Here is a 24863-nt window from a genome sequence, read left to right on the forward strand (position 1 = left end):
TGAAATGTACAAACAGCTAAGCTGTCTCTCCTGCTCTCAAGACGACAAGGACATGATCCAGCCGCCTTGTGGAATTTGTGCAGGAAACAGCACCACACTGGAAAGGCAGTCCACACTGGAATGCACGCACTGATTTCTCAAGGTGAGACCCTTGGAATGCTCCCTGACAAGGATCAGAAGAGCCTGAGGAGGGGTATGAACAGTTTAGGATCAGGTTCACAAACGCAGCCAAGTCATCGCTGAGCTTACTAAAAATACAGATTCCTGGAACTCTCTTCTCAGATTCTTTTTTTTTTTTTTTTTAAGATTTATTTATTTATTTATTTATACAAGCACTGGGTACAGTCAGAAGCATGGGAGGGTAAGAGAATTCACCAGAGCCAGACCAGGGAACAGAACAGGTAGACAGACCGAAGACACTGCTGAGGGGAGCAGTGGGAGCCACAGGAGAGGTCTGCGTGCCATGTGGGACCCTCGCAGGTGGCCGGGGATCGAACTGGCATTGCAGAGGCTGCAGGCAGCTTCGCAGCCCAGTGCTCAACTGCTGTGCCACAAGGGGAGGTCCTCTCTTCTCAGATTCTGATTTCATGGACCTGGGGTGCAGCCTGGAAATCTATGCTTATAAGAAGTTTTCCAGGCAGCTCTGATATCAGTCAAGTTTGGGAATGGTTGATCTGATTTTCTTTGTGCTCTCTTTTTTTCTGCCTGAAATTGTTAAGTTCAGAAAAACATAGGACACATGGACAAGGCTAAAAGGTTAAGAATTGAGAGACACAGAACTGAAGGGACAGAAAATTTAAGCGACTGGCCAAGCTGATACAGCTAATTAATGTCCAAACCAACAAGTGGGCATTCAACACACAACCTGTGTGAGGCCCTGAGCACAGTCTGGTAGAAGTGAAAAGAAAGGTCCTTGAGACCTAAACTTAGGACACAAGCTCAAAAGCGGGCTCATGACACAGACGTGTGAATGTGGGTGGTGGAAGGCAACAGGGAGTAGTGAGGTTTGTGGTGAACTAAAGATTGCATGTTAATCCAGTGAGCATCTAGTACTCAGCTCCAGCTCCTTGTATATAAGGGCATGGGTCTAGAATGGTCAGATACTGGTTTTGGGTTTTTTTTAAGAAGCCCACATTTTCTGGCTTTTAAATATAGCAATTCATTCAATTAAAGAGAAAGAAAACCACCCTGAGGGCTAAACAAGACTCATCTGTAAGCTGACTCCAACCCAGGAAATTTGCAACTCCTTTCCTAAAGGGTCATTTAATCCATACTCCCCCAAATCCCATCTAGAGTGGTGCAGAGTAGCCCAGAGGGTGAAGGATCCCACCTAACAGGTTAAGTGCTTGTGTGTGTGTGTGTGTGTGTGTGTGTGTGTGTGTGTGTGTGTGTGTGTGTGCGTGTGTGTGCGCGCGCGCACGCGCGCACAAGGGTGGGGCTTCTGGCCTCCCTACTGGAAATGCATTCCAGGCCCAGAGGCAGGGTGTGACCCCTGCGGTCATAAGCAGCCCACTTGGTCAACCTGGAAGGGCCAAGCTCTTCAGGCCAATAGGGACAGGTTGGTTAAGGAATCCAGTCATAAGAGACTGTAGAACGAAAAGCAAAGTAGAAAGCTCTGGAGAAAGCCAGTGAGCAAAGCTGTTTTGAAAAAGAATATTGGAAAGGAATGAAGAACAAAGAGTCAAGAAAGAAGCAATGACTCTAAAAATCCCACAACCCAGAATATAACTTGCCCAGATTCCCTAGCTAACCATCAAAATGAGCAGCCTGGCCACTCACCAACCACTTGGTCTGCTTAATCTTTCTTCACAACGCTGACCACAACCTGGCCTATTACACTGTCTATGGATTTGCTTTTTTCTGGATGCTCCTGTGCTTTGTCAACTTGTTTATGGCTCAGTTTCCAGTGTCTGGCACGGGACTTGGCACTTAGTAGGTGCTTAGCAAATATGTTTTTGGACAAATGGACTGCAGGCCAGCGGTTGGCACCAAAACAGTTTCATGTTGTGTCAACCATATAGTATCATCAGCACAAAGCACCTTAGCATTTACAAAACCTGTTGTTCCACTTAATTCCTCTAATTTTCTTTTACCAAACTGCTCCATTCATTTGGACATGTCTCAGGAGTCTGCTGGCCTTGGCAAGGGGAGCAGCTCAAGAGCCAGCTCAGACAGAGCAGTCTGCACAGCAGCCAGGCCGGCTCTCTCAGGGGACCTAGGAGACCATGAGGCTGCAGAACTACAGGGCTCAGCGTAAACGGCCCCGTCATCAAAATGAATGAGTGTTCTGGGACCAGGTTCATTTGGTCTCCCCAGTCCTGGGAACTCTGATTAGATGCCTGGAAGGGACAGAGCACATGAAGCAGCACAGCATCAGGCTAAAGCATCAGGATAAAGACCGCGGGACTCATTTCCCACTTAGGAGACCCTGTGAGTTGCTGACCACATCTGTACTGTGGGCAGAGTAACAGCAAGAGTAGCAATAGCAAGAGTCGCTTCATAGTTCAGACACACCTTATGAATGCAGTCCCCAGCTCTGGCACTTTGCAGCGATGTCACTTGACCTCCTCCTCCCTGAACCTGAAATTCCTCTTCTCTAAAATGGGGAGAGCCCACCACCAGAACGGAGTAAGGAATAAATGCGATTATGCACATTAAGCACTTAGCACAGTGCCTGGTGCCTATCAGACGCTTACTAAATGTAAGCTAGTACCTTAGTGTTCAAGAATCTTTTACTAGTCTAAAAAGCCGATATGAAAATCCTCTAAAAGCCATTTGCCACATGCAAATAAATCATTGGGACTTAAGGATCTCTAGTAGCAAGTTTCTCTCCCTATCCCCTTTATTTTGTAGTCACTCCGAGAGTTGGCTGACTCCTGCTCACACACACCCCAGGACCTGATCTAAGAAGCATTTGGAGGTCAGGTCCCCGTGCAAGGCTGACCTGACTCCCCGCCAGCACAGTCTTCAGTGCTCCATCTGCCTCTTCGCCCCCACAACGCTGCAGTCTGACAGCCAGGGAGAGGACATGCAAATCCGCCCTAAAAACGGCTTGTTATTTTCACGGCCTGGATGGTGCGTGCCTGTGGGTGCCTGTGAGGACGGCGCGTCACTGTCAGGTACAGGGCATCTGCCACCAATTTGGGGGAGGCTGTGAGATGTAAAAATACCCAACCCAAATATAAAGCTCTTGACAACAAAAAAAGAAAGGAAAAGAAAGCTCCTCCATCACCTTTTGTGGGGGATAAGAGGTAGCAACCCTTTGCCCCACCTTTCCACAGGCAAATAATGCCTATTGGGCCAGGCCCTAACCAAGGCACCTTGCTTCAGCAATCCCACAGCACCAGTGCCCCAGGATAACTTCTCAGCTACTGGCTTCAAATGGCAATGATATGGGACAACAACCCAGAAATGGCTGCATTTACGTTATGGGCCTGGTAGGGTGAAGAGCAAAAGACCCAAGACAAGAGTCCTTCACCTTGACTTACAAAGTCAAGTCAGAAGAATTAAAGTCAGCTCCCTTCCTGTAATCAACAGTCTTGAGCAGACATCTGCAACGCACCTAGTCCAGGCATCTCTAGCACAGGTGTCTCTAGCAGGGCCATGCAGTTAAGGCAAATGAAGGCAGCTGGTAGCCACAGAAGCAAAACCAACAGTACAAGCCAAACTGATACTAGGGAGGTGTGGGGGCCTGTGGCAAACTGGAGAGAGGAAAGAGGTGAAATGACTCCACCCCATTTAGCTGTGACCATGCCAGATCAGAGCATGGTGTGCTCATTTCTCCCTATTTTTAAATCAAAGATTAAAATCCAAATTTTCAAGAGAAATGTTGGCTCAAGTTTCTTTTTAAAACACTCTGCAGGGTAAACAAAGCATATCTGAGAGCCAGAACTGGTCCTCAGACAACCTTTTGCTACCCCTGGCCAAGCCCCCAGCAACCTTCCTTTGCAGTTTTTATGGTACTTATGGGAAGAGGGAGGGCAGAGCATTCGCTGCAAAATACACCCAGCTCTCTCCTGTCAATACCCATATACTTTTCTCCAGCCAAGAGTCCCTTTGCTGGACTATCTGGTCCATTCAAAAGGATGAGCCCCACCCAGGTGAAACTTTGCCTGTAAATGGCCTGAGCATATGCTGCTCAGCGCTTCCCATGTCCTCCCCAGTGCGGACACCTCCCTGCCTCCCACCAATAGCAGCCTTCTTCTCTCTTCCAGGTGGGCAGATGTTTAGCAATGGCCTGAGGAGGACCTTGCTGGGACAGGCCTTTGGACAAATCACCAGCCCTGGGAAAGTGGCTGGTGTGAACCGCCCCGATGCTCACCCGTGCTGGGGACTTCTGCTTCTCACAAGTCCCCAGGGGAAAGCTGTTCTTCTGTAAGCTGCAAGATTAGCGCTACAGCTGCAAGGAGACCTAAAGAGGGGGGGTGCTCCATGTGGAGGTCCTCTGCAAACATCACCCAGGCAGAAGATGGGTGACTGAGAACATGCCCACCTCTGGCAGCTGCTTAGGAAGGAAGGTCACACCATCCTTATTCTAAGACCCCCCTATTCTGCTCCAGCCTGGGGCCAAGAGAGGTAGAGACAATGATGTGGCAATAGTTTTAAAGAAAATCCACGACTGGCATTCTCTTGTACATTTCAAAACACATGCACATTTCCATGATTTCCCCTGATCCTCCCAGCACCTCCCAGAGAACTAGACAAAATATCATTATTCCTAATTGTTATTATTAACCACTCTTACCTTACCCCTCAATGAACCAGAGACAGGTTCGGCATCCTGCTCTAACCTGGAGCTTGTCAAATTTCTCAGCCATTCCCAGAGGAAGCTTTTTTAAAATGCATACAGATTCAGAAGGCCGGTGGTGGGGCCAAAGACTGCATTTTTAACAAGCCCCAGGGTGACACGGATGCTACTGGCGCACACTGAACAGGTCACACAGGGCCATACCTGGGACCGCTGCCCTTGGATTCTGCCTAGGGGAGCAAGGCTCACTCACCTCACTTTTCACAGGTTGGGGCCGCTTGCCCAGTTTCACCTCCAGGAAGTGCAAGGGGGCGATCATGGCCCCAATGTTGCGGATGTCGGCGTATTTCAGCTCCTCTGCAGTCAGGGCCGAGCTGGGGAGTCCAGTCAGGGGGCCAAGACCTGGCAGAGAGCCGGCAGTCACGGAAGGGTCCGGTATCTGCCCAGGCATCATAGCAGGAGAAGCTGCAGCCCAGCCTAGAGAGGGAGAAGCATAAGACGAATCAAATGGGGTTCCGTGAGGGCTTAGCCCTGCGTCTTGCCACAACCTCATCCCTTTTTTCATCAATGCCCCTCTAAGTCCGTTCCCAGCCAGGTGCTCTTCCTGCCCTTGAGTCGATGCTGTTATAGAGGAAACTTGATCAACTAATCACACCAAGGTTATCCTGGGCATTTAGTGCTTAACCCAATCATGGCCACACTGACTCAGCATTTGCATGTGCTGGCACTGCAGTGACCCAGCCACTAGCCCCCTAAGACTGGGTCAGATCCCCTTGCACAGAGGGAGAAACCGGGGCTTAGAAAAATAACTCACTCAAGATAGTGCATAGTTAGAACTGGTGGAGCAGGATTTAACATAGTGCCGCTGGAGGGAATGAATCCTAATGGTGGAATCTCAAGCACCTTTGCACCTGTTTAAGAGGGAGTTATTTTTGGTCTGGCATGGTGCCTCCCCTCAAATCACACATCCCATTCTGCACACTTGTCAAGACACCCAGAATACATGAAGCAAATCTAAGTTAAAGGGGTGTGTGTGTGTGTGTGTGTGTGTGTGTGTGTGTAGATGGAATTAATTAGCATGTGCTTCCCCAGTTAAGCCCAGTACCAGAAAAGTCCTCCACAGTCTCTCCATTCTCAAAGCAAACACATGTTCTGGCTCTGACAGACCCAGAAGGCTTGCAAGGGAAAACAGATTCAGGCATGAAGGAAAGACATAAATTAGACAGGTCAATACCAAGAGGATTCTTATTTCTTCCTTCTCTTTACTGGGGAAGCTCCTGGGTTAGAAAAGTTCTTTTCTTTTTTTTTTTTGTGGGACCCTCACCAGTGGCTGGGGACCGAACCGGCGCTGCAGAGGCTGTGGGCAGCCTCGCAACCCAGCGCTCAACTGCTGCGCCACCAGGGGAGGCCCTAGAAAAGGTCTTTTCAAAGCACAGATGGCAGTAAAGAAAGCTTGTTTGTCAATAAAGTCAGACTTATCTGGTCCTCTACAGGGCTTCTTCCCATCCACCCCCCCACCCATCCATCTGATCACTGACCACCTACTCTAAGCCAGCAGGCACTGAGAATACAGAAGATCAGATGTGCCCAGGCTTAGCTTCTAAGCAACCTTTTAAGTAGCATTCTAGCACAAAGCTGATCCTGAGGGTTCCAGTCCTGAAAAGGAATCTCTCCCCTTTTCCACCTCTCTGCATAAAAGTACAAAACCAAAACCAACAGTCTTGTAAATCCTGGGGAGAAGTTTTGACCTATGTTCCTACTTTAGCTGTCTCTCCCATGGGGAAGGAAGTATCTGGGAGACAGGGGCAACCTGACATCCATGGCCCCAGGCATCTCTGGCAGGCAGAGGCAACATCCTGATGTAGCCATGCTGTCCTGGGCTCTCTGCCTCCCACAGAGAGGCCCTGGAGGATAGCCCACAACCCCGCACCCCAATCTCAGGTTTAGATATCAAGGGTGAGGCATATGAGGGAACCCATTTTGGTCATAAACCCAAGTCACTTTCTTCATCTCCATTTCACTCTCAACGGTGAAATGCAACTCCCTATCCAATCCTGGGTCTCTTTCTCAATAGATTCTGCACTCTGGGGGTGGTGGTGGTGGAGAGAGTGTGTGAGTGATTTGTTCCCTCAAACCACAAAGGCTTCCACAGGATGTCACTTTCTTTAAAGAAAGGTGTTCTGAGTGGACAGCGGCCCTGCCATTTTGTCCTCAGCACAGGGGCCACATCTGCCCTTGAATCCACTTGCGCGGAGCTCCCCGCCTTGCACCCAAGTTTACACTGGGTTTCCCAGGCGCTTTCATCTGTGCCCCATCTGTTCTTCCTCCCACCCTTTTGGCCCCTCGGCCCCTCCTTCCCACCCCACATCCTTTCTCACCCTCCCGAGCACCTAGTGTCCCCCCGGCCATCTCAGAAAAGGATCTGAGACTCATTCACATCGAGCTAGTCTTAGAGTTGGAAGAGGCCCCGTGCTCATGTAAACCACATCCTCATTTTGCACATGAGGAAATTGAAGCTCAGAGGTTAAATGACTTGCCCAAAGTCATGCATCTAGACGACAAAGCCAGGGCAGACTCCTGGTGCTTGGATTTTAGAGCCCAAGTTTTTTTACCCTGCCCTTTTGGTTTCCTGTCCTGAGGTCCAAGAGATGTTAATGCAGAAGGAATGACTTCCCTGTGCTGGACTTTTTGGCACTAGCCCATTGGGCAGAATCAGTCTCTTCACAGAGGACCTCTACTCTCCTCCCACGGAGACTAGGTTCGGAAGTTCCCTACAAAACCCCACAGTGGTTAGGATGGAGGTCCAGACACAGAAATGGCAGGTTAATGTGCTGTGACCCTCCTTAAACCTGAGCCGGCCCAAGTTGAGGGTCAGCAAGAGTCACCCGTCCCCCCTGCAGAGCTGGGTCTGCCATGCCGAGGATGCTGGGCTGGTGCAGCGCTGCATGTCTCTCGGGCCTCTTCCAGGAAGACCAAGGCTGGTGTGAGCACTCACTCCTCTGGGACAAGAGGATGCCTGGCTCACCGTGTGGACACTTGGCAGGCACCCAGGGGTGATTTCAGGCCACCTAAACCAAAGTGACAAAGGAAACTCACATCTCCTTCATAGAGAAGGAGAAAACCCTGCAAGATCCCGTCTCCTAGACCTGAACTGATGCTCTGGGGAGCCAGTAACCCCAAAGAAGATGCTTAACTGAGTTAGTCCAATGTCATTTGAGGTGGGGTGCTGGAAAACGCTCTGTGCCTGATGCAGCAACTGGACACAACCTCTGAATAGGGGAGGAGGTGCCAGCCCTCGAGGATGGAACAAAGCAAAAATACAGAGTGAAATCCCCTCCTTGTCCAGATGCTCCAGAACCTCCCTGTGCTGCAAGGGCCCTCCTTGTCTACAGAATGGTGGTGCGTAGCCATAGAGCAAGTGGAGGAGTGATTTCTGGGGCAGGCAGCAACCATGGATGGCTGTTGCCTCCATGTGACCTCAGTGCCTGGCATCATTTCTGGCACAGAACGGATAATCAACACACATTTGTTGAATGAATGAATGATAAATTCATGGAGGGGTCAACTTCAGTGAGCGAGGTGTGTCTGGGATAGAAGTATAGATTTTTTTTTTACAGGACCATATTTTCCACCTCCAGATGACTCACTCCCACTGTGGACCCCAAGACAAATACTCCAGCAGCTTCGGTATGTTTCCCTGCCTACGCCATCTTTGGGAGATGGAAGCCAGACCCCACTCAGTTCCAGGAATGATAGGCTCTGCTTGCAGCTTCTGTTTATTTTCATACAGATGGTATAAATGAGACACTAACAAATGATCCCCAAATATAATGAATTCTCCGCTACTGTGGAACCCCTCCCCGGGGTAACCACCCCCTGGAAGCAGCAGCCCCATAAATTCTTGCCATTCCTAGTACACCATGAACCCACCCCAGTGATGAGACTCACTCAGGGGATCAGGCACTAGGTTTTCCTTTGTAGAAGCAAAAATCCTCTTGTCTTTCCTTCCCCCAGAGGGGCACCCCTGACTGCTCAGATGCAAACCACAAAGTCCTTAACACATGCCATTCCTAGGAGACAACCACAACAGCTGACATTCACCAGCGAGAAGTCATCCTAAACGGCTGGGGGGCGGGGTAGAAGATGGAGGAGCTGGAGCGGCTGCCTTTCATAATTGGATCCTCATTAACTGGAAAGGCAGCACTGGGGACTTGAAAAATAAAAGAATTTGATGTGATTTAGGGATCTATGAAAAAAAGGGAGGGTGCGGGGCAGTGGCCAGGAACCAATAACAGTCAGGAGGAATTTACCCACTTCAAGGAAGACATAGGAAAGATGACAAGAGGTGAAATCATCTCCTCAATTGGTTGTTCCATACGGAAACAATTTAGTAGGAAAAGGAGAACTGCACAGTAGAAGCTTTAAGGGAAGAACCCAGAGTTTTTTCCCCCTCAGGGATCAGGAGATCCAGAAGGAAGATAAACACCCTCCACGTCTCCATTAGTAACTGGGACACATAAATAAAGAGCAAGCGCTATACACTGGCCAAAGACGAAAGTTGGCAAGTGGGGCTTATGCCTCAAAAGATAGGCCCAGAATCCAAAATGACTGGCAATTTGATCCACTGACCAGGAATAACTTGGAGGCTAGCCAGTGGAGAAAAACTGGGTGATGCACAGATCCAACATGGGACAAGCAAGATGTGAATAAGACAGAAATGGTTCAGGCGGTCACAGTGGACCCTCACCTATGAGCCTCCAACTTCTTGAGCCTAAGGTTATGGGTGATTTGATGCAATTCTCTAAAAGCGGAATTGAAGGAAGAAGGGGCCCCATGAATCCCGGCAGAGAGAATCTGAAGAAAAGACCTGCTATCTGCAGCTCTCTCTTCTGATGTCCTCAGGGACTTCTCAGCAGAGTTGGGGGTGCTGCCTTGTATAAGCAGAAGAAAAGCCGCAAGATACTTTGGGTGTGGAAAATAGGCCCTACTGAGAGATATTTAGATAAAGAATCATTTCAGGGGCCTCCCCGGTGGTGCAGCAGGTTGAACACAGCGCTGTGAAGCTGTCTGCAGCCTCTGCAGCACCTGTTTGATTCTCAGCCGGCCAGGAAGATACCCACATGGTGCGGCAGACCTCTCTTGCCTCACCCACTACTCCCCTCAGCAGTGTACTTCAGTCCGCCTGCCTGTTCTGCTACCCGCTCTGTCTTTGGTGAATCCTCTCACCCTCCTGTGCCTCTAGCCTGTACCCCAGTTCTTGCATAAAAATAAATAAATCTTAAAAAAAAGAGAATCATTTCAGCCAAAAGAAGAAAAGGTGGAAGGCATTAACCTTTTCCCCCTTATTTTCTTCTCTGGTTCACTATATGTAAATCTATAAGATACCTTGACTCTTTCATGAAATAGACATGTCTATAAATAACAGTTCTGCTTTGTTGGGTCAAACTTAGAAAGTACCCAACAAGTGGCATCTTCATCTAGAATGGCAAAGACATGTTAAAAAAGAAAAAAGGAACATGTTCAGTGACAGTTAGGAATGCATCATGAACTTTCTGTGCATAGAAACCCAAGTCAAACGGAGCTGATAGGATCCCTGGGCCTGCCGAGAAGGCTAGCTCCCCTCAGGCAACCAGCAGGCCTGGGCTGGTGCCAGGAGCCCTGCATGTGCATGTGCATGTGGGTACAAACAGCCTGAGGCTGCAGGCTCAGGGCTAAGAGGAAGTTTAGGTGAGTGAGAGCAGGGCAAGGATTAAGGGGGTTCACAGGGCCAGATCCCAGGCACACCAGTGGTGTAGACAAGAGCAGGGAGCCGCCAACTAAGAATGACCTAAAGGAGTGGGAGGTGTTAGGAGGTGTTAGCCCCAGGAAGATGCCCGGGAGGAAAATGTGGAGGGCAGAAGTCCTGTAGAATACCAACTATCATGAATCTTGGAGAACTAAACACCAAACCTGTTCTGGGGCAAAAGAGTCATCTGAGACGATCTCTCTCCCAGAATCTCAAATGATGTAGATCTTCCATCAGCTTGCAAAAGACAAGATCTGGAAGGCCAGGAGCAAGAGGATGGAGAAAGCACCAAGACTGAAAACAAGAAGCAAAACCCCTCTCCAGTGGGCTCTCCCAGCTCTGCAGGCAGGAGACTGAGGAGGGGTAATAGTGAGAGCTTTGGAGCCAGATGGTTTGAGTGTGAATCCTAATCCTGCCCCATCCTAGCTGTGTGACCTTGGGCAAATTCCCTAACCTCTCCGTGCCTCACTTCCCTCAGCTATAAAATGGGAATGATAATGTTGTTAGCTCTGTCAGGCTGCCAAGAGGATTAAATTAGTTAATGCTTGGAAAGAACCTGGAACAGCACCTGCACTGAGCAGGAGCCAGTGCAGCACCAAGGACTTTCCTTCCTGGGGGGCGGCTGGTGGGGGGCGTGCACTAGTGCAGGATGACCCTTCTGTATAGCCCCACCCAACACTGATCTGCGATTCCTCTTCAGCTATAATGAGGATTCTCCCCAGAGGCTTCTCTGACCTCCCACCTTCCTGCTTTGAACCCCCAGGGGCACGACCAACCTGCATCCACACAGTTAATGCAGAGTAGACACAAAGGCACAGAAATGAGGTCTGGAACGCACCCTTTGACTCAGTTTCCACATAGACTCCTGCAGCCCATAACACAGCACATACCACTGGCAACAAGGTAGCACCTGCTGTCTGGGCTTCTGCCCCAGAAGCTGAGGCCCGGCACATTCTGTGTCCTTCAATATTTCTGTGCTGCTGAGAAGGAGTCACTCCTCAGATCTTCTAAGAAGAAATCACTGGCACAGCACACTGGCACACCAGACTTCTGCATGGTCATCCCAGCCAAAGAAGAAACAGGATGCTCTGTCCAGGGCCTAATGCTCTTCCCTGGAGACCATGGAAAGGCTTTTGACAAGACCCTGCCTGTAAACACAGCTTTCTCCCCTGCCTAATGTAGGTGCTCATCAGATCCACATCAAGTCATTTCTGCCAGGATTATTATCTCTAGCAGGGAGCAGCAGCTTGGAAGCTACAGCCAGCAGGCAGGTTTTCTACCCCCTCTTCCCTCCACATCCCATCTCTTTCCTGGGTGTCAGGAGTCCACGATACATAACAGACTTACACACCATGTATGATAAATGCCTAGGCCCTCCTTATAAAAAATGCCACTAACCAGATAAAGCTTTGGAAATGGAGCTCCATAGCTAGAATCCCCGGGCTGCAGCAAGAACACAGACTTAGAGAACCCCCCTCGGCTCTGGCCGAGCGATTTGCAGTTAGTAACGAGTGCAAAGACACACTGGCTGAAAAGTGCAACCCTGGGTCGAAGGCATTTGTCTCTGCTGAGATTCAAGAGGCCAAACCACACACGCACAGAGGAGTGCACACGCACATACGCGTGCGCACACACACAGGCACACACACAGGCACACGGAGCTTGGCAGCCCCTAAGTTCCAGAGCTGGTAACACAAGCCACGGAACCGACTGCCAAGACAAGCAACAGAATGAGCCAGGCCCACTTTCATTGGCCATCATACGCTGCATATGGCCCGGGACGCAGCCAAAACAGTGTTCTCACCCTCCTCAAAGGCATAGGAGACCCTCTGTTTTCAAACACACCTCCACAGAGCCTTAATTAAAGGAAAATGGAAAAATAATGTGCCTGCTGCTCTCCCCCTGCCTATATAGGTATGCACACACATACCCATACACACTCACTCTATTTTTCTCTTCCTCCCATTTCGGTTTCAAGCATAATTCATTCGCATGGAAAAAAGCAAACTGCATCCTGCAGCAGAAAGCAGAAAAGAATGTAGCTTGCCCTCAGCCCTGGCTCTGACTGCTCAAGTTGAGCTGGGGCTGAATGGAGACAGAGCCCGCCAGCAGAGAGCCCACGCTGGCCCCTCTCTGCCAGTTCCAGTGGCTCGGGTGGCACTGGAAACAGAGACACCGGTCCGAGAGACAGCCCATAGCAACACCAGCTGCCCCACGACAAACAAGGCCTGGAGAGCCTAGCCCTTCCCGTCCTGCCAAGGGTTCTGCAGGTTGGAAAAGATGCCCACACATCCTGCAAACAGGTGGGGGAGACAACAGAGCCGGTGGCTGTAAAAGTTAGGCAGTGAGTGACGGACGAAGCCCTCGTCCCAGCCCTTCCCTAGGGGACACTGTCACCACACATCTCAGAGGTGCCTATAACCAACCCCGGAGAAAAGCCAGGGGCCTCCACACCCATGCCTTCAACAAGTCCTTCAAATCTCCCAGCACCCTGCTCTTCAGGAAGATTCTGGAGCTGCCTGCAATTCTGAACCAAAGCCAAAGTAGAAGGGGAACAGAAGAGTCTTTGAGAAACCCGTCCTCTCTGTTTTAAACAAGGCAAAACCCTAACCAGCCAGGGGCAGGAGAATAGATCTTGCTTCTCTTCTCTGGTCCTCAGGTTTATATAAAATCAGAGCCACGCTCACACCTGATACCTGGTTAAACTCTCCTCTAGAAACCTGCAAAGGAAGATAAGGCATCCGTTCAAGCTGCAGCCAGATTTGCTGGAGAGATGAAAGCAATGGGAGGTGTTTTAAAAAACCCTCAGGAAAAAGAGGTTGGGGGAAGGGAGATGATATAGGAACACAGTTCACAGCGAATCTTAAAGGACAAGCAGGCGCCCAATCACAGTTCGAAGCCTAAGTTTCTGCTGTTTCTCAAGCTACCACCCTGACGAGACTCCATGGCTCTTTAAACCTGGGCATATATACACACCTACGGTCCGCAAGCCCTTTTTTGAGAGACACACCTGAGTACAGGTGGTCAGGCCACAGCCCAATGTCTCGGATGCCAGTAGGGAGGGGCCGTTCATGGACAAGGGTCAGGCAGGCTTGCAAGTGAGGCTGACTCGAGGGGTCTGCTGCTCTCCCTCCCACCAGCCTCTCAATGTCCAGCCGTATGGACGGCCCATGCAGAAGAGTCAAGGTCTCCCCAACTTCTCTGCTCCTCCCAGCCCACTCTTCCCATTGACCCAGGCAAAGCCTGGTTCTGCCACCCTAGGATCCAGGGGTGCAGGCGTAGAGCCCAATCCCCTGGTCTCCTTATAGGGAAGGGGCAGAAGAGAGACTTGTGAACTGGGCTGGGCAGGAGAGGAGGGGCTGGTTACCTAGAGGAGCCGGCTGGCCTCCTTATGTAACCTGGCCCGGGAGACTTGGGCGCCTAAATGGGGATGCCCCTAGTTCCCGCCCAGCCCGGACCCCAGTCCTGAGATAAGACCTCGACCTGGCAGGAGCGCCGCAGCCGCCTCGGGACCCTCCTGAGAGCCTCCGGGATCCAGGCTTCCTCCCGGCGCAGGCGGTGGGCGCCGGCACGACCCGCCAGCAGGTCCCTGTCCATCTCCACCAGCAACACCCTCACCTCCGTGGCCTTTCCCCTCCATGCCCACCTCCCAGGCCGCCTCCCCGGCCAGTTCGCTCCCCACTCACCGCCGGCCCCGGCGCCCGAGGACAGCACTTCCCTGCAGGCGCCCGGGGGAGGCGAGCGCGGAGCGGGAGAGAGGGCGCTCCCCGGCGGCCCGCGGCGGGCAGAGCCTCCCGCCCCCGGGGGAGCCCCAGGGAAGCCCCCCGCTCCCAGGCGCCCCGGGCAGGGCCCCGGCTGCAGCGCCCCCCGCCCCGGCCGCCCGGGCCGCCGCGGCTGCAGGAGCCTCCCCGGGGCGCGGGTTCCGGGCTCGGCGCGCTCCGCCCGCGCGCGGCGGCCGTTCCAGGTGCCCGCGGCCGGCGCGCCCCACCCCGGCGCCCCGCCCCCCCGCGCGCGCCCTCGCACCCACCGTGCAGAAGCCGCGGGCGGAGGCGGCGCCCCGGGGGCCGGGGCCCGGCTGCAGGCGCCGCGCCCACGCCGCGCCGCTGCCGCCCGGCCGCGCAGCTCCGCCCGGTGCCCAGGCCCGTCCCGGCCCGGGAGCCGCCGCGGCGCCGGCCCCGCCGCCAGCGCCCCCCGTCGCGGCCGCCGAGCGTCCCTCCCGCAGGCTGAGGCGGGCGGCGGGACGGGTTGCATCAGCCCCGGCTATATAGCGGCCCTGGGCGGCGGGGAGGGGTCGGGAATGCGGAACCGCCCGGGCTGCCAGCGCCAGACGTCAGCGGCCGGGAGGGGGGCGGGGAGGGCGCGCGGCCGGCGCCTCACGCCGCTGACCTTCGCCGCCCCCGCCGCGCGCGCCCTCCGCCCGCCGCGCGCGCCCCCCCGCGCGCCCCCCCGCGCGCCCCCCGCGCGCCCCCCGCGCGCCCCCCGCGCGCCCCGCTCTCCCGCCCCGCGCCTGGGCGCGCGAGCCGCAGGACGCGCCGGGCGGTTATGTAAGCGCATCCCCCGCGCGCGGCCGCTCGGCCCCGCGCCCCGGACGGCAACCGCCGCCCGCGGGAGCGGGAAGGCGGCGGCGGGACGGTCCCCGGCCCCTCGGAGCCCGCGCGGCCGCGCCGGACCGGCCCCCTCGGCCCGCGGCGCCGCGCCCGCAGGAGAGCCGGGTTCCCAGCGCCGCCGCGGCCGCGGACTCCGCACGACGGAGTGAGGAAATGGTCTCGCACGGCTGGTGGCTTTTCCCGCGGAGAAGGTTGGGGCAGAGGGTTGAGACATCGGGGGCCCCCACGCCCACCCGTTGGCCCACCCTGCCGCCGCGCGCCCGGGAGCCCGGCCCCCCGAGAGATAGAGGCCTGAGCTCGCCCCGCCTGGGGCTGCAGCCCGGGCTGAGCACTGGCTCTGTGGCGCGCACAGTTTCCACCGCCGGCTCTTTACCCCGGCCAGCAGCCTCCTCCGTGTCACTCTTGGACACTCCTGTGAGCAGACCCAGCTCCGCAGCTGACCCCGCAAGCTTCCTCCCCGTGACAACTTCCATTGCCAACCCTGCGCCCACCTTTCCTCGGCCTGGAGCCTTAGAGGCTGAGAGGAAATGTGCCCTCCACCATGCCCTCCTGTAGGTGAAGACACAGAAGCCTCAGAAAGAGGTGTGGCACCTGACACCCTGGCACCAGGGTTGGCATCTCCTACCCCAGCCCCCCAGTGCTCAGCCAGTCCCCTACCTTTCTGCCTGAGCCAGCTAGAAGTGACAGTGTTTATATTTAGTGACCTTCAGCCTCCTTCTCAGAGTGATGTCAGGTCATCACACACAGAAGAAAGGAAGTGAAAGAAAAAGTTGATGCCTTCTTGGAGCGCATCAGAGTGAAAGGAACTGTGAGGCTTGAGACAGATGGGAGCAGAGCCCAAGAAGTATCTGCTCTTCATGTGAAACCAGTGAGGTTTTATCCTCCGTGTTTCCCCAGTGCAGTGGCATCTCCCTCGATAAGAGGATTTATCTAGAACTTAGGGAGGAGAAGACAGATCAAATCCCAGTGACATTGCCTGACCATATTCACCTTCATTGCCAGTTACCTGCCCCTCAAAGTTAAGAAGCAAAAAAGTAAGGTCCTGAAAGAACAGACAATGGAGAATGAGTTGTGATTTGATAGTGCTGTGGAAGGGCATGACTTGGTCCCAGAAGGGCTAACTACACCTTTACTGCAGTGTAAAGATCAAAGTTCGTATCTGAGAAACTGCTTCTTGAGGGTCCCCCATGAGACTGAGGTCTGCAAGTTTATGTGGACAAAAACACTGAACGGGGGCAAGCTCACTTTCTGTGATTTCATCTAGGACTTTGGAAACACTAAACTTATCTCTCTGTAGGGACTAATAATTAGTGTGCAAGCTTAGCACGTGTCTCTCCAGGTCTACTTTGGGCGTACCTGGGCCACTGGCAGTTTTACAGGGTCTTTTGCTTCCCCCTTCGAACTAAATATGCGATAGTGGAGGCTCCCCAAACTAGAACTAACTTGAGGGCCCCAACTTTGATAAGGATATTTTTCAATTTTATGCAGAATATTGTGCAAACACAGCTGCAAAACCTCCCTTCCAGAAGATGTTGATAATTAAAAGGCTATCCAGTTCTTGCATACTATGTAGAAGAAGTCAATGATTTTAGGGAACTTGGAGGGAATCTCTGATTTCATAAAGACTTAAAAAGTCAACAACCCAAAGCTTTCCCCCCTCTGAATCATTGTTATTTCTGAACAGAGGGCCAGAGGGAGAACGGCCTTTGCCGGGGTCCCTCAAAACACTGCTGTTTGGGCTTGAGCTTTGTTGATGTTTATGCCTCATGAAACGTGAGGCTTCATTCCAGGAGGCTTTTCCTTGGCGCTGCCACTAAAACTAATGTGGGTGGATTATTTTCCAACTTTGAACTTCAATTTTTAAAATGGGCCAAGTCAAGCGAGACTTGCTATAATTGATGAATGTCGATGAAAATGCCACTCAGATTTAAACGGTAATTGTACACTCTTGTGTCATTTCCTGTATCTCTGTCTTGACAGCAAGGGTCAGTGTCACACACCACAGGAAAGAGCAGAATCCCTGGGCTCGGGCCCGTGACCTCGGTGAATGGCTGCCGCCCTTTTGCCCAACCAGCTGATGCACCTAAAACACAGGGTTTTTGTGAGGACTAAATAATGTCAAATTAACATAGGACTGGGTAAAATTTTAAAAGATGTTCATTGTTGTCATTTTTATTGTCCACAGGACCTGCCGCTACACATCGTTAAATGCGTTTTTGTTGAATTCCATCTATTTTAAGAACAAAACTAAAATGGAAATGTCAGTTACCTGGACATTTAGCGCTACAAAGCCATCTTTCTTCCATCCCTCTGGGCTGCTGTCTCTTACCATAAATCCTCGTCCTTCTGGACTCACACCTCTGACTCCGCGAAGCGTTCCCCAGGAATCTCCAGCTCCATCAGACCTCTTAGAAGGACTGCTGCGTGCGCTGTTAGGAAAAAACAAAAGCATTCCATGGCAAGGCTCAACTCCCACATTCTACTCAGCAAGTTCAGCCGCACACTTCCTTGCCCCCCAGGTGGCACCAGGCCACCCTCAGAGCTCACCAGGGATTTTGGACATGATGCTTCTAAGGACCTTAGAGGTATCAGGCACCGCTTGCCTGGAGCCCGGCACAGGGAGCTCGGCGGCACCTTGTCCATCCTTCTTGCCCTGGACCATGTGCTCCCACCCAGGCATCCGTGCACACAGCCTGCAGATTTCTCGAGCTACTCCCAGTCCTGTTCACACCCAGCCCCTGACTGATCTCCCAAACCATGTTTGTTGCCAAGCTCCCAAGGAGCCCAGGACCTCCTTATTCATTTTAAATGCAGGGAAACTGGGACTTATTTTCTATACCGTGGTCACTGGCCTGCTGTTTTTTATGGGAGAGGAACTTCTGGAAGCTGCAACAGCAGATATTAATTGGATATTAATATTTGCGGGTATTAATAACCAGTCGCTAGACTGGCTGAACTCTGTTTACAAAGTAGGACGCAGCAACCATACTTGAGATAAAACCCAGGCACCTCCCAGCTGTCCCCGTGTGACCTTGTTCCCAGGGCTAGCCTGGAGTCATAGGTCCTGTGTATGGCGGGGGTCTTCGGGGCAGCTGGTTTCCTCGGTGGGGGGGGGGGGGGGCTAGTCCTCTGCTGCTGGTGTTGTCGGTGAAGAGGGAGGTCCCAGGGTTGTGCGGGGCTGCCTGGAGGTGGTAAACCACATTCCAGATTGCCTAGGAGGCTGGCAGATTCTGAAATTCTGTTGCTGGTCTTTGGCCCTCACTCCTCGGCCTCAATGAACCAAGAGGGAAAAAAAGGTTCACTTGACATAGATTCCTTTCTGCTCAGAGCGCTTCAGCGGAAACTGGCAGGTTGGGCCTGTTGGGATCAGCAGAAGGGGAGGACGTTCCCAAGAGGGCGCAGCCCTCCACCTTGTATTTCTTGGAGCTTAGAATAAGATAAGTTGACACAAAGTTCCTCTGTGTCACTGAATTGTGGATTTGGTGTCTTTGGAAACCCATGATCATCATGATCTCTGTCACTTGGGGGTCCTTGTCATGGGGTGACTCGCTGAAAGGCATGAGTCCTTTTTCCATGTTTACCCATGGATGTCTTATGATTTCTTCTAACTTCCCTCTATTTCACGGGTTAAGGGTCATCCATTTTTCAACAGATTTTCACATTCCAGTGATTAGAAGAGGGTATGGGGCTAACCGCTCAGGACGCGCTTTCTCAGCTTCTAGAGTCCTCTCCCTCAAAAGGCAGGGTCCCAGTGACCACGGTCTTCAGGACAACTCCCAGACTCCAGGGTCAGCTGTGAGGCCATCATAACTTTGATGTAAGAAGAGTTCTCCGTCGGCATCAAGGGGCTGCCAGAATAGGTGCTCAGTTTTTGGTTGTTAAATTTTATGCTTAGACCAAAGTCTGAGAGTTTTCTATTCTGTTGAGTATCAATAAGGAAGTTCTCTGGTTTCAGGTCTCGATGTACTATCTATCCCTTTCTGATGGCAATAGCTCAGTGCTGATATCATTTGTTCAAACTGGCTGCAGGCCTCTCTCTGTGAGACAACTGTGGTCCTAGATGTGTGAGTCTCCCCCTCTCACATCCTCCATGATGAGTAGAAAAGCTTCCTCTGTGTCAGTCACAAGAAGAACCACCACGTGTGTGTGGCTCAACGTCTTGATGCTGCAGACTTCTCAGACATAGGCGAGCCTGCCAGAGCTCTGCATCTTCTTGATAATCTTCATGGCCACCTCTGTCCCGGTTAGGCTGTGCCAAGGCCAGCTGCACCTCAGTAAAGTCTCCCTCACCAAGGGTGCTGAGGATCTTACAACTTCATACCTGTGTCTCCTCCACAGCAGAAGTGGCCACAGTTCCTGGAGCTTGGTGACCTTCCAACTACCCTAACAACATTGACTAACAACATTAACTATGCTTTTATGCTAATATCACTAACTGTGCTAAGTAAATGCTAACAATGCCAATTAGTAAATGAACAATAGTAATGATACTAACGGTACTGACAATGCTAATACTAAATACAGAGAAAAAATTTAATGAGAAAAGAAAAGGATGAACAAAGTAAGGAAAAATTGAGGAAAATCACAAAGAAAATAATGAAAAAAGTTAAAAGATGAGGAGAAACCGAAAAGGAAAAAAAAAATGAGAAAAGCCACAAAATAAGGGGGAAAATAAAAGGTGAGAAGAACAAAGAAAACAGAGAAAACGAAAAGCAAAAAGATAAAAACAAAAAAAGAAAAGAATAAAGAAAAAACATAAGAAAAGCTATAAAGAAAAATGAGAAAAAGCAGAGAAATAAGAAAAAATAAAATGAGAAAAGGGGCACAAACTTATGAGGCCCAAGTCCGATATGTCACCACAAACAACTTCCTGGGCTGTAGAGGACAAAATCCTAGGCCCAGCCCGGGAATTACATCGTTTTTTGGAAATTCCATCCCAAGGGCTCCTTATGAGTAAGAAAACAGACCCATCACAGTAAGGGATAAACCACTGTGGTTTTTTCACTCTTAAAGAAAAAAGGATTTCTGTTTGTATTTATATGGGTTACTAGAGATTGATATTTACTTAATTAAAATCTGTTTTAAAAAAGAAGAAAAGACCTCCTTTCCAGCCACAGTGGCCCCTACCAGCTCTTCTGGAAGCAACTGGAGGAAAAGGCCATAAAGTGGCTCATCTATGTAGACATTGACCTGCTTCTTCCCACCTTGCTGGATGGAGCTGATCTACGACTGGCTCTTAGGACAAGTGACCCTCCTGAAGCAGTTAGAATTCAGTCTTCCTACACTGGCAACTAGGAAGTCCTGATTCATATACCCAGCCCTGAACAATTGACTAGTTCAGAGATTGCCGTGTATCCCGACTGAATCTGATGGACAAGGAATTTTGTGGGTCTGTTGGGAAGAGAAGCTGCCAGCAGCTCTACCTGAAACTGTCACCAGCTACCATATGGAGGCGTCTCCTGAGAGTCAAGCAAGTACAAAGAAGAATTGAGAAGGTAGAGTAGAAGGATCGACAGGTCAAGTTCAGACAGCACTGTCCAGTGCCTGAATCCAGGCATGCCTGACATTACCCCTACCTCTGGAGTCTTCAATTATAGAAATCAGTAAATTGTGTCTTACCTAAAGATTTTGCTCTTTTACTGATTTTTACTGTTACATTTTCAGACTTACCAGGCATTGATGAATCCCAAGTTTTTTGCAAACAGGAAAAAGTGACACAAGGTAAAATCATTATTTCTCTAGACTTGTTCCTCCATCTCAAAGGAGGAAGTGATAGTTCTGAGTGACAGACTCATCTTTGTGCTAGCACTTACTGAAATTCTGTTAGGTGCCTGTGAGGTACTCTGTTTCAGACTTCCAGGGTAGTTAGGAAGAATGAACACTAAAGAACAGCAATATTAAGAGTAACTAAGAGTTAATATATGACACAGACTATAAGCCCTGTAGGAGTTCAGAATTGCTGCACAATGGAAAAATCATTCATTCATTGCTCAGTTCTCAACCTCTATAGAACAAAACTCTTAGCTGGCAGGCTGAGATTGGATTTGCTGACTCAAGCTTAAATTCTTTCTTTTTTTCTTTAACATATCAAAGATTTTGCACAAAAAAACTCAATTTTAACTTCTCTTTGGAAAAAAATGGTAAGCCAACATGTAATAGTCAAGATAGGCTGAATTATGCTGCAGTAGCCAACGGTCTCCAAAACTCGGTGACTTAACACTAGAAAAGTTTTCTTGATCACACAAGAAAACTGTGGGTGGAGGTGATAATCCATGATGTCTTCCTACAGGTAATAGCTCAAGATTGCACCTCCATACCAGAAAGTGTCTCTGTGGTTAGAATGTGGGGAAGGAGGGAAAGGTAATGAAAGCCAGGTACTAGTGTTATAGGACAGGGAGAGGGGCAGCCCAAACCCCGCAAACCTGCCTATTCTACATGGGTTCTGCCATCCGCCGCATTAACACAAAACATAGGAGACTTTAATGGGAAGGAACTTTAATAAAACTAGGAAACAATACAGGAAAGGCAAAGAGTCTAGTTTCTAAATGAAGCACCCAAAGTTACCAGTCCCCTCGTGGGTAAAAGTCCATCCAAATGGGATTGGCCCAGAACAAGGCCCCAAAGCCTGCCACAAGTCTAAAGCATCTTCCAGTGGGGACCCACAGAAAAGGGTCACAAACAACTGAACAAGCCGGGAAGGAAAAGAGCAAAATCAACATCAAGATAAAAGCTGCCATTGTCACCTCCCCACGGGTCTCACCCACATCTGTGTCACCCAGTCCACGACCAAAAGACAAGCGCAGTTTCTTCACGTGTCTCTAGGCTCCATGCGCCTCCTCCAGGTCTCCTTGCTCCATCCTGCTTCCTTCCTCAGTCTCTTCTGCAGCTTCTCCTCTTCCTGCTCAGCTCCACCCTCCCTTGGGTGGGGCAGGGAACCTCCCCCTTTCCTGGGGACCACCCTGTTACACTAGTAGTTAAATATTTCCTCTGGAGTGACATATGACACTTTAGCTTGCATTTCATTCACCAAAGAAAGTTATATGGCCATTCTTAATTTCTTTTTTTTCAAAAGATTTATTTATTTATGCATACAAGAGCTGGGGTGCAGGCCAGAGGTGCGGGGGTGGTGAGAGGATTCACCAGAGACAGAGTGGGGAACAGAATAGGCAGATGAAACACACTGCTGAGGGGAGCAGTGGGTGAGGCAGGAGAGGTCTGCTGCGCCATGTGGGTTGCTCCCTGGGTGGCCAGGGATCGACCTCGTGCTGCAGAGGCTGCGGATTGCTTCATAGTACTGTGCTTAACCCCTTGTGCCACCAGGGAGGCCCCATTCTTAATTTCAAAGAGACAAACTCAATCCTTCCTTGAATCACAAAGGAGAAGGAAACCATTGTTACTAGCAAACTCTCAGTATCTGCTAATAGCGTGCATTCCCTAAAGGCAACAGGAGCTGCCCACTAGAAGCTGCTCCTTTAAGGTGGAAACCCAGTTTGATACAATCTCCAGTCTGCCCAGTCATTTTATATAGGCTGCCTGGCCACCTGGGGCATTTGATTTTACAACTCCTGGTAGAAATAAACCCATCTCAATATCAAGTCATTCAGGTGTCCCATGGCGTTATCACACATTTTTCAAAAACAACTTTTGATTTGCTAATTAAATACATCATAGAGAAGTCATAGGTAAAGGTCAAGATGCTATCATAGAAACAAGATGTTGAGACTAGTGTTACCTATTCTGGTTTTTTTTTTCCTTTTCCTCATCCTTGATTGATCAAACACCTACCACGAGTTATCAGGATAAGTGAGCCTCTACTCTCTTCCCTAGTGTAGGAAGAGAAATTATATGGAAGCTAATTAGGGAGTGATCCAGCTTAAAGTTTAAAAAAGTCACATACATTTGTATAAATATTCAAGTTTGAGTATTTGAGAAGAAAATTTGTGAGTTGGGACTTTGAAGACTTCTCTTCCAGTAACCGTCAATGAGAAATTTATAAAACAACATGCCACATGTCTAGCAGTTTAATAACATTATCTGCCCCATAGAAATGCAGACATCTGTAGGGAAAGCCCAGTATCTTTAATTACTTAAGACAATAAGTCTTTGCAGGATGATAAGATAGTAAATGCTCTGGTTAAAATTCTGGGACAGGTGGGATTAGGAGAGGAGTGGATGTATGTTGTTCTCCTCAGTTGTTCCTTTCTTTGGAGAACCACTATGATTCTCACCCTGGATGGGTGCCAATCCTGGTGCCCCAACACCCCACCCTAGCAATGGGCGTAACCTCAATTGGCTGGTTACAGTAGTCCATTTCCTAAACTATAGTGTTGGTTCAGGGATGGACATATGACCCAAATAGGGCCAATCAGAGATTTCCCTGAGATTTGTTATGTGAAGGTTAAGGAGAAAGGGAGCACTTTTCCTTTATAAGGACAGGCCTCACAACCTTCCATGGGACTCTGCTGTCCTCTACCCAGACCAACAGAGGCCTCACCACCTTCCATGACATACCACCATAACCTGCCCCCCCCCCAAAGACCAGTAGGACCCTGAATCCATGTTGGGGAGGGTGCCAGAGTGCCCAGAGACCTCACAACCACCTGTGAGACCCAGGCAGTCTCTGCCCAGATCAGCAGAGGCCTTGCAACCATCCACAAAACCCTGCCAGCACCCATGGACTAGCAAAAGCCTTAAAACTTTCTGTGAGACCCTGCCACTGCCATCTAGGACAGTGAGACACCATACCTGTTTTGTGGAGGGTCCCAGAGTTACCAGCACTCTCACGAGATACTACCAGCCCCTGCCCAGACCAACAGAGGCCTCATTACCTCCCACAAGACCCAGCCATTGTCTGCCCAGACTGGCAAGGCCTTGTAACCTTCTGTGGAACCCCACCAGTGCCAGCCCTGACCTACAGAGGCTTTGTACCTCCCACAAGATCCCTGCCAGCACCCACAGGGAATGGTGAGATTCTGGACCCATGTCAGAGAGAAAGTCAGCATAGCCAGAGGCCTCAAAACCTCCTGTGAGACCCCACTGGCTGTTTTTCCAGATAGGTGAGCACTCAAACCAGTGAGGAAGAGAAAGCCATACCCAAGAGAAACCCAAAGTTATTCCAAAGTTAATAATAGGCAGAAAGAAAAACCCAACAAATGGCAACATGAGTCCTCAAGGGAAGAGAGCAAATGTGGAGAGAACAAATCTCCAGAACTCTAATTCATAGACATGGAACATATGTTCTCCTTATCAGATATAGGGTTTAGACTACCAATGATAAAGAAATTCAAAGAAATGGAGGGAAACCAGAAAAAAATGTCCTTAGAAATATTATCAAGGAACTAGAGACAAAAAATATAGCTCTAAATGAGATAAAAATGGGGTTTGGTACTTCAAAAGAGAAATTCAGGAGATGAAAATTTAGGAAAAAGTCATGGAAATAGAATAGATGAAGTGGGAACAATGAGTCAGTGTAATTGAAAATGCAAATGTGAAAAGAACTTGGGTGGAGAAGGGAGAAAAATGAAGTAAAAAAAAAAAATGAAGACCCACTCCAAGAACTATCAGACTCCATAAGAAAGGGCAATATAAAAGTAATGATAATACCAGGAGAGGAAGAGAGAGAGAAAGGTACAGAAAATGTACTTGGAGGAAATGTACAATGGAAGAAAACTTCCCAAACCTAGAGAAGGAATAAATGTACAAATCCAGGAAGCAAAAATAACCC

General features: G+C 50.2%; 1 protein-coding gene across 3 annotated transcripts in view; it reads right to left on the minus strand.

The window, feature by feature from the left end:
- Positions 1–14588, minus strand: part of JDP2 (Jun dimerization protein 2) — a 41023-nt gene extending 26435 nt beyond the window's left edge. Inside the window, exons 1-2 of one of the 3 annotated variants that reach the window (XM_037503839.2) lie at positions 14560–14588; positions 5001–5224 (exon numbers count right to left, since the gene is read on the minus strand). In XM_037503839.2, the coding sequence (XP_037359736.1) occupies positions 5001–5201 (201 nt within the window). In that variant the 5' untranslated portion in view covers positions 5202–5224; positions 14560–14588. Of the gene's footprint in view, positions 1–5000; positions 7062–14218; positions 14272–14559 lie in introns of those variants that run through there. The other 2 variants (XM_037503840.2, XM_037503838.2) reach the window with 2 other exon arrangements.
- Positions 14589–24863: the final 10275 nt, after the last annotated feature.

This window comes from Talpa occidentalis, unplaced genomic scaffold (assembly GCF_014898055.3).
Source record: "Talpa occidentalis isolate TD23 unplaced genomic scaffold, MPIMG_talOcc4v2.1 talOcc4.11, whole genome shotgun sequence".
NCBI classification, from domain to species: domain Eukaryota; kingdom Metazoa; phylum Chordata; class Mammalia; order Eulipotyphla; family Talpidae; genus Talpa; species Talpa occidentalis.